Source organism: Nilaparvata lugens, chromosome 4 (assembly GCF_014356525.2).
Source record: "Nilaparvata lugens isolate BPH chromosome 4, ASM1435652v1, whole genome shotgun sequence".
Classification (NCBI taxonomy): Eukaryota; Metazoa; Arthropoda; class Insecta; order Hemiptera; family Delphacidae; genus Nilaparvata; species Nilaparvata lugens.
In genome coordinates, this window is record NC_052507.1 from 72,055,898 (window position 1) to 72,068,152 (window position 12,255).

The 12,255-nt window shown below is 34.2% G+C and overlaps 1 protein-coding gene across 1 annotated transcript in view; it reads right to left on the reverse strand.

Moving 5' to 3' along the window:
- Positions 1 to 12,255, reverse strand: part of LOC111052505 — a 100,815-nt gene that overhangs the window by 69,533 nt on the left and 19,027 nt on the right. The window contains exon 2 of the mRNA XM_039426356.1: positions 2,011 to 2,217. Within this exon, the coding sequence (XP_039282290.1) occupies positions 2,011 to 2,217 (207 nt within the window). The remainder of the gene's footprint in view (positions 1 to 2,010; positions 2,218 to 12,255) is intronic.

Below are 12,255 nucleotides of genomic sequence, written 5' to 3' on the forward strand. Positions count from 1 at the left end.
TTACTTTCATTGATATCATTAGAAGTTTAGTGATAACAATAGATTTTCATTTACTGTATTTACCATTATTTCTATTGATATCCATGAGCTTCTATTGATTTCCATGAACATGTATTGATATCCATGTGCATATATTGATATCAATAGAGTTTTTCTATCGATTTCTATGGATCTCTTCCACTAGGGTAGCCTTTGTTTGCCTGCTTATTGTTTCCCAATATCAAAAAACTTGAATCGTTGATTTTGATATATATATTTTTTTCAATATTAATATAATCTCCTCGACTCCGTGAGTCCATAGAAGTTTGATTTTTGTTTCTATGACCAAAAATAATAATATTTTCCTGTAAAGTTTCCATAGAACAAATTCATACTCATTGGTGAGTATATTTAGAAATGATTCCAATTGATTTAATAAAAGGTCAGTATTTCATTGTTGAATTGGAAAAATGATGAAAGCTTTCTAGGATAAACATCATTGCTTCTGAATCATAACACATCCTAATTAAATAAGTATAGAGGAAAGCCCACAACCTTCTAAAAAAACAAATCAATTGTTGTTAAATAATAATTTTATCCAATGAACGAACTGTTATCAATTCAACAAACTGATCTCATAAGTCTGTGGAACTGACTAACATTTCACTGGTGACATTAGAAAAAATCAATTTGGGTACTATTACTAGTGATAGTAGAAAAAACTTCTTAAGGCTGAGCAAAGGCTAAAAATAAACTTTCTACTGGTGTTATTTTCCAATTTTTTTTCGATTTGTATATCATCAAGCTATCAAAATTAAAAAGTTTTCTTAGAAAAACATTCTCCCCAACATTACTTTTTGAGATATAAGCGACTAAAGTTTAATTTTTTGGGATAGAACATTTCAAATTCGGCAAGAGATGAATCAATGAGATTCAGAGGATAATTCCTCATGGTTTTATTGATCTAGTGAAACAGAAATTCTCCGAGAATATAGATTATTGAGTAACAATCTCTGCTTAACAATAATTATTACTGATTCCTTTCTATGGAATGTGGTGGGTACTGATTCAATCATCATCAATATAACATCGTATTGTGAGTACCTATACATATATGCTTGTGGCCTGCCTCTGTCACTGTCCCTGATGATTAATGAAAATTTTCATAATCACCCTGACCGATCTGTTGGTACCCTTGGGCGGCCCTCACTCTTAAGCAACAAGCGAGAAGAAACATGATGCATCAGTGCGCGGTCACACCATAGTGCCACATTATAATGGCAGAATGGAATATAATTTCATTGACTTGACATTGGTGTTGATATCCTTGTCTATCATTGAGCAAAACAGGTATTGCTATCCTTACTTCTGCAATGTTGGTAGATCGTTTTCCAACAATGTGGGAGTATTATTAAAAAAATATGTTTTATTTCAATTATTTAAAGTTATTATTATTTAATTATCATTGGATCTTAAAAAAATATGTTTGATTCTTCAAACCACATTGTAATATTAAGGAAAGTCATTTTTCTGAATTAGAAATGACATGTGTTCTCCATAACTTGATAAAAATCAAAGGCAATTTTACGATTCCGCAAATAGAAAAAATAACTGCATTTGAAGGAGAATAAATGCACCCCATATTCAACCAATGAATGAAATTCAACTGTACAATCAAGATCGTTGAGAAAAATTGATTTCAACAAAATTTCTTCTAGCTGATAGTATTATTCCTCTTTTAATATGTCTCCAAGCTTTTTTCTATAGTTTTTTTAAGAGAGAATATAGCTTATGTCTTCTCTTTGCTGGAACAAAGCGGCGGGCTTGAGATTGTGCCCCAAACTTTTACCTCTATAACCTTCCGTTGACAGGACTACAGACAAAAATTCAAACCTTGAAATTATTTCAAACTTGTACTGCCTGTTTTGGTTGATTTATGGCTTAAAGAAGCAGCTATGGTTGACTATATGATCAGTTCTCAGCTTATACAATACCTAGTCCATATCATTACTGTACTTATGGTAAACTTACATCATGTCGATTTGTGTGATTGCCATACTGCTTCCAGCCCACATCCATGATTTGATGTCTTTGATCATTTGATATTGAGGTAATATAATCTATGACTGGTGGGATTTCACTACAGGGTAAATGCAAAACCCTACAAAATTCAATTGTTTCTCCTTTCAAATTGAAATCAGCTTTTGGTATAATTGTTGGCCCCGATGTATTTTGTTGCTGATAACAGAAATATACATATTAATAACATCATATCTACATTAATAATTATATCATATTAATAACAATAAAAAATATAAGACAAGATCATGTGGATTGTAGACTGTCAAACATGTTGCTCTTGCTGTGGCAATCAATGATCGTAATATTGCAACAAGTAAGCGCATCTTGAAAGGGAATAGTATAGATATTCGATACTGGATATCAGGGGTGCCCAGCCCCCCCAAGGCCAATGGCGCATGCCCCCCCCCCCACAATTCAAGTGTAATGCGCCCCCCCATCCATGTGTAATGACCCCCACCAAAGTACCCCAACTCATAACTCTTTAGTTTTTAACATTAGTCAGTGTATGACAATAAAATTCACATCTTAAGGTGCTTACAGATATACGCGCCGCGAACATGAGCAATTCACTTTTAATCAGCTGATGCCAAGCTTTTTATATCTGTATTTTACCGTTCTCTCAAAATAGATTTTCCCTTCCCCTGCTCCAGTAGAGATGAGGGGGATGAAGAAGGAGAGATATCTCTCTCTCTCTCTCTCAAATAGATTTTCCCTTCCCCTTCCCCAGTATAGATGAGGGGGATGAAGAAAGTGAGGGAAAAAATAATTTCCCTTTGAGGGGAAAAATTCCCTCTCTACATCTATACTGACAGATTAAAGTGAATTGAGAAATTCCCTATCTCTCTCTCTCTCTCCTCTCTCTCTCTCTCTCTCTCTCTCTCTCTACATCTATTGCTCAATAATCTATTGCTATACTGTCAGATTGAAGTGAATCCTTATCTCTACAATAATCTAAGTTCAATAATATCCATATTATGCTTGGTTTCCAACTGACAGTCAAGAGTTCAATCAAACTGTTTATCAATATTATGCTTGTGTAAAAAATTGAGCTCTTTTGCTGTACAAACATCCCTGTCGTTATTGTTAAAGTGTTTTCTCCAACAATATGTAAGTATAATTGGAATGAGCTGGCATATCTAAAAATACTTACATATTCTCAGACCTATTTCACTCGGGGGCTATCTTAATACTCAACGTCTATAGTTACCATGAAACTGTCTTAAGAATATACAATTCCCGCTCGCATTCAATTCCCATGAATGAGAATTAAAACTTCTGATGTTATCCTCATTCAAAACCACTGAATATTCTTTCGGTAACTTAATAGTGTGTTTAAAGTCACCTTCACTATCAATATCGATAATTTTAAGTTGAATTTCGCCATTATAGGCAAATGTTACCTTCGTTTCTATGAACCAATCATAAGGATAAAATTCATAACCCCAATCGGCTAGTGGATTTGCTTCTACAGAGAACTCATTGAAACTTCTCCAATCAAAATAGTGAGACATTATGTTGTGAACTTGTCAGCTCGACTGTTTAGAGTGAAGTGATGCGCACGCGTGCACGCGCGTGCTACACTCCCCCTTGTTGAATGTTTCTCCAGAGAAATGACATGTGTGCTACGCTCCCTGTGAGGTGGATGTTTCCCCTTCCCAAATTCTATAGATAAGAGTGAGTTCATATAACTCCTACATCGAAAAAACCGTTACATTTAATCATAGACACATGAAAAAATGTATAGTCTGATTTATCATCTTGAAGCAGCATGTGTTAGCAAGAAAACCGTTAAAGTTCACTGTACTTCAAATTTCTCCCTTGTATGCCAAGTGTTATTCTTTCACAAGATTTTATTTTTTCGGAGACAATACAAGCCTTTATACTGGGCTAAACCCATTCTTGTAGTTATCATTTCGGCAACCTGATTTTCGGAAAGGTTATTTTGCTTAGCTTCTATCCAATTCATATTAAAGCTGACGTGCGCCTATCCGCTGACGATATCGTAAGCTATCTTATGGATGAATAAATTAAGATAATCTATGAATGCAGCCGAACATTGCAGTCTCATAACAGTCCCCTCTTCTGAATTTTTAATTGCCTCAGCTATTTCATCACGAATGCTTTTCACAGCGACTTCCATCTCGTTTTTCTTAATAAAATCTCCTATATCATTTTTAGTTGCATACTTGTCTGCAATTTGATTAATCAGAATAGCAATAGCATCTTTTGTAATGAATTGTTCAATACCATCCATAATATCAGCTTTTATTGTACTCACCATTTCAGATAATCGTTTTTCAAACTCTTCCTTTGAAGAACTAGAAGAATGAAGAACTAGTCAATTTCTGCAAAGTAGATTCTAAATATTGCTTATCAATTGGTAATGGGTGTGTTTCATTTACTTTAGTAAAAATTTCTGTACTAAGCTGTTTTAATTTAGTATTGAGGTAGTTTCTGTCCAAGACCTCCAAATTCTCAATTTTAACTGATATGGCTTTTAATTTCCCATCTAAATAACCTTTATCAACTTTATCGTTGTTAATACTGACCAACTGAGATGAAAAGCTGTCTGTTAAAGTTTTCACTTCTCCTAGAGCAGATTCTAAAGTTAGAGTTCTCTCTGCAATAGCTTTATCAATATTGGCACTAAAATTTTGTAATGAACTTAGAATATGTTCTCTTTCAATTATGCTCACACCGATATTCTTAGTATTTTTCAAAACGAGTTTGGTTATTTGTGAATCTAAATAAAATTTCACAGCTTCGCTGATTCCTTGCTGATTTATCGATTCAATTATTTTCTGTATAATGGAGTCAATATCGCACGTAAGATTAGCACTACTAGGTGTATCAATCAGACCGAATCGATGCAAAGTCATCGTAACACTAAACAATTAGTTTTGCTTCTTTTAGCTCTTCAATTATAGACGCGATCTCAACATCATGTCCAGTGTTGCCAGAAGCTTTTGAGGAATAGAGTAAATTAAATCTTTCCACTAATTTGTCAAAATTATCAAAGTATTCATAAATTCTATCATGAGAATTATTTTCAGCAAATTTCAATAAACCCCATCCCTTCTTTTTACTAATTTTTTTACTGGGAAATAACTTCTGAATCATTTGCGATTTGATTCCCTGATTTCGTTTAACATACCCTCTTCGATCTAAATGTATGCCTGTAAGTGTTGAGATTTTTTTATACTTATCCAGATCTCTCTGATTATAAAGATTCAAATTCGGTCTTGAACTGAATAATAACTCAAGTAGACCATGTGTTAAACGAAATCTTTCATTATAAATATCTATATAACTGTTATCGAATATCACTTGCTGATTTCCAATATAATACACATCATCTTTAGAATTGTATGAAATTCCATAACTAATTGAATTATTCAATTTTTCCGCATGAAACGTTTTTAGGTATTGTGACAGCACCTCATCGTTTTTACTAGAACCAAGTAAACTGTTTTCAAATTTAGTTGAGCTTAAAAGATTCCCTGTTGAACTCCCATAGCTTTTATCATAACTCGACTCCTCATCATCAATCTCCATACTCTCTTCTTCCTCTTTTACTTCTTCCTTTTTTGGTTTTACACCATGTTTAGAGTGGAAACTGGATTTGTTTTTTCCCAGTTCAATTATGGGTTCTATCAACGGTGAGAGCGTTTTCCTATTGTATTCCTCTAATCGTTTTTCAAAATTAAGTAAGCTTTTATGCTTGTCGCTGATTACTTTTCTCAATTTCTTAATCTTATCGATTAAACCAACGTTCTTTCTATTCAGTTTTCTGCTGTGTGTTTTAGACAACATGACTGTACAAAGAATTAATCTCTACTGAACGGTAAGAAACGTATCGAGCAAATCTCGGTACTTGCCGCTATTAATTCCACACTTGGTCATAATAGTTACAAAATTATGAGGTTTACGATTCCAAACTTTATGACAAAGTTTACTGAAATCTTTATAAGAAATATCTCCTCCAACATGATCTCTGTGAATTAATTTGAGACTCAATAAACCTATCTTGAAGATTATGATCATATTTGCATTGTCCCTAGTGAAATGTTTCTGTGTAGCTCCATAACTCTGAATCAAATATGCTGTGTCAATATTACGATGACGGCCCATATTAAAATATTCTCTTATTTGAGGTACATGATTAAGTTGAAAATTATCAAATATAACTAAAGAATATTCTGATATTTTGTTTGGATGTGGTATAGATTCAGAATTGTTGTTTATATGAAATTCAATATCCTTCATTTTTGAAAAGACTTTTCTCAAAAACAAGTACTTATCTTGATACTCGCTCTTAGTATGCAAGTATATAGTTTTAAATCTCAACCCATTCTTTGAAAAAATTAAATTAAATAACAAATTGGTCTTACCACAGCCTGAAGAGCCTCTTATAAGGATCCTTGCATTATGAGGTAACAACTTACCATTTTTACACCATGTTGGGATTTCTTTCTGTCTTATAATATTGTCGAAATTCACTATTGGGATATTACTCATGTTAGACACATGTACAGCATGTGATCTGATAAGGAACTGATCATTTTTTGTAAGTTATCAAAGGAGGGCTGTCTCACTCACCACATGGGTCTCTGAGTGTGTATGGCTTATGACATCGGAATGCGGTCAACATGTGCTCGCTGTCACTCTCCCCTTTCACAGCAATGCACTAGCAAACTGATAGAAGTTTCTCACTTCAATACAGTGAATATCGTCTCTATTATGACATCGGCTATAATGACCTATCGGATATAGTGACCGGAAAGCTGCCCCTTGTTTGGTTTGCTATGCGTACAATGCTTCATTATATCGCTTATAGTGACATCGATTATAATCACATATCGGCTATTATGACCGGATTTCTATCAAAATGAGGAAAATAATATCGTATATAATGACGAAACATTAAATAAACAGGATGTTCTCCAGACAGGAATCATCATGTCTGTATTTATTCTAGTTGAGCCATATTATTGGTCAGTCTTTTATTACGAAATCGTGAAATGTGCATTCCTCTGAACATTATAGGCCTATTCAGACATTCAGTTCAATTCAGCCTTTCGTTCGGTTTGGTGGCATCCTACAGTATTTCGGTTTGATGTGTGATTGGATTGTTACTGTAAAGTGTGTGTTATATTAGTGTGTGTAGTGCATGTTTCATTAGATTTTACAAACAGAACTCTTATTTTAAATTGTATACAGTGTTGATAATATGGCTTCTTCCCGTAAGACTTTCACTATTGAAGAAAAATCGCACATCATTTGGCGAATTGAGAATGGTGAAGCAAATAGGGACATAGCGAAGGAATTAGGGGTTGGACATTCAACAATTTCGGTAATATGGAAAAATTGCTATAAAATTAAGCAGAGCTTCGAGACAAGTTCTATGAAATCAAAAAAACTTCGTCCTAGTCAAAACAATGACGTAGATCAAGCGTTGCTGAAATGGTTCAAGATACAAAGAGCGAATAATATTCCTATAAGCGGTCCAATTTTGCAGAGTAAAGCAAATGATTTGGCTGAGAAGTTGGGTAGACCTCGCGATATTACATCTGCATGGATACAACGATTTTGCCAGCGCCATGCAATCACAAGTGGTAGAATGAGTGGTGAGGCAGCAGCAGTTGCAACTGGTATTCCTGAAGACTGGTTAAACAATGTGTGGCCAAAATCACGTGATATTTATCCAGATGAAAAAATTTACAATGCTGATGAAACTGGAATTTTCTTCAAACTGACTCCTGAAAAAACATTACATTTCAAAGGTGAAAAGTGCACGGGGGGGAAATTGTCAAAAGACAGACTAACTGTTTTAGTTGCCGTGAATATGGATGGGAGTGATAAGCGCATCTGATGGTTATAGGGAAAAGTGCTAAACCTCGTTGTTTCAAAAATATTGAATTATTGCCAGTAACATATGAAAGTAACAAAAGAGTGTGGATGACAAGTGAATTGTTCGCTTCCTGGCTACGAAAATGGGACAATGAACTGAAATTGAAAAATGATAAAATATTGTTGATGGTAGATAACTGTCCAGCACATCCACATGTTGAAAATCTTACATCTATAAAGTTGGTGTTCCTCCCGCCTAATACAACATCTGTTTTGCAACCCTTGGATCAAGGTGTTATAAGGTCTCTGAAAGTCAACTATCTGAAACGTCTCATTCTACAAATCATTCAAGATTTGGATGAAGGATGTGAAACAAAAGTCTCTGTACTCGACACAATTACAATGTTAGAAAGAGCTTGGAATGAAGTCACATCCATTACAGTGAAAAACTGTTTCAGACATGCAGGATTTTTAATGCAGTCTGATAACATTATTGAATCTGCATGCACAGAAGAGTCGTTACAAGAATGGGGGAGAAGTTTGGCTCAACCAGTGTCTCAGGATTTCTTTGAAGAGTATGAAGAAGTAGACAAGGATTTGGAAATGACGGCAGCTGTAAGTGATGAGGAATTGCTGACTTCGACTTTGAGAGGAGAAGACGACGTTACAAACACTGAGAAAGACAATGATAATGATGAGGAAATCAATCCACCAACACTGACTGAAGCTTGTAAAGCGATCAAGACAATTTGCCAATTTCTTAGTGTCACAAATACAGCAGATGAAGCAACAAAAAATGTTCTATTTAATCTAGAGAAACAGTTTCAAACATCATACTACAATTCAAAGTGCAAAAAACAAATGAAAATTACAGACTTTTTGAAAAAGACCTAATTTTAACATTTTTTTGAGTTCAATTTTTTCTTATTTTGAGTTCAAGTTTTTTTTTTATGAAACATTGAATTACTGTATTTTCAAACTAAAATGAAATTTATGAAGTAGCCTACTGAAGTTTTTGAACAGGCCGTATTTGTATACTGTATTAACCGGGACTTTCATTTGAATGTGACTTCGTTTGTGATTTCGTTTCAATTTTCATAAAAAGTATTAAAAATTTACAGTACATTATAATAATATAAAGGACGTTTCAGTTTGGAAAGTGTGTTTACCTGGAATAAAATGCTGCAACGGAAACGTAAGTGTCATTATTTATGCTGTTTTTTCACTAATTTATACTTTAGTACTTCCTGAGCCTAGTATCGGATATAGTGACTATTGGTTATAGTGACCCAAAACTGATGGTCCCTTGAAGGTCACTATAAACGATATTCACTGTATATCATTCCCTCTCTCTCCCACACCCTCTTTACAAGAATGCATGTGCTGTGCTTCTCCTCCTTATCTATGCCTTAGCGAAAGATTTTCTAAAGCAAATTACGAAAATGAAACTACAGACTGAAATGAAACTGAGAAGCATTTTTTTGATAAAGACGTATTATATTTACACCAAATCTTTGTTACATTTACACTAAATGCAATGTATTACAATATGATATTACAATAGATTATTTTTCATCCAATAGTTGACTTCTACCAATATAACTAGGTGTTGAAAATCCAATCCACTTAACAAGCAATCCTTTTTTGTCACGCTTTAATATTTTTTCAATCAGATATACTTGTCTCTCCGATTCGTTTAATTGTATTTTTTTAATTTCTTCTCCATAAAACCTACCACTAATTACTTCTCCGTTTAGATCTCGCAAGCTGTATGTTACAGGTTGAGAAGGGAATATAGAATGAATCACAAAATACTCTGTACTCCAATTTATGTTATAAGATTTATCAAAAAAAACCTTTTCTTTGAGATTTGTACAACATCTCCTAGCTTAAATTTTGGTTTTGAATTTTTCAATTTATATCGTCTATTGAATGCAGAATTCAAAGACATTGAAACACGATTACAATCTTTTTTCCTCACATCTTTAGGTTTCATTCTAATTGAAGTGTGCATTGTTGCATTATAATCACAAACCAAACTGTCTAGCTGCATTATCCAGTTTTTGATTTCACGTTCAGTTAAATATCTATAAATTTTTGCTTTAATTGTTCTATTAAACCTTTCAACTATCAAAGCTTTCTTATCACTAAAAACATGGTAATGTTTAATACTGTATCTATCTAATAACGCTTTAACTTTTGAATTAAAGAATTCTGTTCCCTGATCTGATTGAAACAACTTAACTCCCTCATTTTTAGAAATAATTGGTTCGAGTGCATCAAATACAGATTGACTTGACTTGTCTTTTAATGGTACACAATATGCTTATTTTGAAAAACAATTAATAACAGCTAAGATATACCTATAACCTTTATTAAAACGTGATAAACTGCTCATCTCAATGAGATCGGCTTGAAGCAAGTCTTTTTCACTTTTCAACTCATATTAGCAAGTGGGATAGTTGACACGTGGTATGCTATGAAGCTCTAACGCTATCTTAGATCTAATAATATTCATATTTACAACACAAAATCAAAATTAGTGGTGTTGGATGATCGTCGCAGGACATACTGAGCAATCAGTTCAGAGCATTGTTGGCACTCTATAATGTCCAAAAGGCAAAGTGTCCACACCATTCTCTGCAATGTATCTATTATTGTCATAAGGACTCAAGCAGATTTTTGCACATTCAATCTGATACATGGTGTGATTATAGGACCTCATCATATTGAATTTTTCAATGTGTTTACAACGTTCAATCAACGATTTCTTATATAAATTAAAATTAAGTTTTCTACATTTCACTCCAGTCTGTACACCCTTTGCTACACATTTATTTACAAGTTCTTCATTCTCATTACATACTAAATACGAGTAAAGTTTAGATCGGAGCCCTATAAATTTATGGACGGGTTTTGAGGCTGTCCCATCCTTGAACTTTCCTACAACTTTATTTCTCTCCATGGAAAAGCAGGGGTGGTAAGGAGGATAGTTACTAGCGTCAAAAAGGTTCAAATTTTCTTTAATCAACTGATACACGTCCTCGACTTTTACATTTAAAAGAAAACTATCGGTATCGGTCATGCAGAGTTCTACGCGATCCCAGGGTATAATTTTCTGTAATTTACAATAGAAAAAATCGTACATATGGAATTTACTCAACTCCAGTATGGAAAACCCGGAATAGACAGGCTTGTTCATTTTTAGTTCCAACTTACGAGAGAAAACCGCAATCACGTTCGGACTAATTATTTGCCAGCGTTTGCATAATGGATTTGAAATGTAATTATCTAACCGTTTTTCATCCGTGATAATTTTAACATTGATATGCTTGCGAACTGATTGAATAGTCTCGCCAAAGATAAGATTGCAACAGGCCTTAAAGAAGGATATTTCAAATTTATTTTTTGCGTTCTGTCTATTGCGGATATTGAAGTCGATGTAGCTTTTCAGCCAGGGAGATTGGGAAAAGCTAATTACACGATGTACTTTCATTAATTGCAAACCGAGCTGAAGGTGGAGTTTTAAATTGAGGTAGTGGACAATGTACTTTTCACGGTCAAAAAGTGTGTTCATGAGCTTTTTGGTTCCAGTTTGACCATTCTCATTTGTTTGATAGTTTGACAGCAACTCGTGTGGAGGTGTTTGGTGGAGAGGCGCGAGTGGGAAGCTGACATGCTTATCATGTAACTCTTTCGGATACTTGAGATCGCATTCTATTACATATCCAGTTTCTGAATTGCTGTCCAAATTCGCGAAATCAAGCTTGGAAATTTCTTCCTCTGTGAGGAATTTGAAATTTCCAACAGGTAAGTTTCGACTCATGGCTTCCGAGTATAAACTGTTTGCATCAATATAAAGGAGATAATTACTCGGTTTTGAGGGGTTGTATGTCTCAGGTAGATGTTTGTTATTTGCCTCACAATAACGTTTACCGATAAATGAGACCTCAACTCTAGTTCAACTTTAGTGTATTTCAACATACAATTCCAGGTGAAGTGTGCAAGGGAAACAAAATGAGTGACATCAAGGCCGTATGAGCTAAAAAGCGTAGACCTCATAGATTCAAAAACTTCCGCTAATAGCATCACATCCAAACATAAATAGAAATCGTGATATTCACTGAGCGATTTCAGCTTGAATGTCGAGAACACTCTTTGCGCATGCTCATATTCTTCGCGAGACAGAGGTGTATCAGTTAAATCATTATGAAAACATTCGATGGGAGGAAGTGATGTTTCCGCGAATTTTTCGGGACAACTCATGTATGAGTAAGGATATATTCCTTTTTTCAACAAGAGATGTCTGTGTTCGCGTGGTGGGTCATGAAACACTGAAAATAA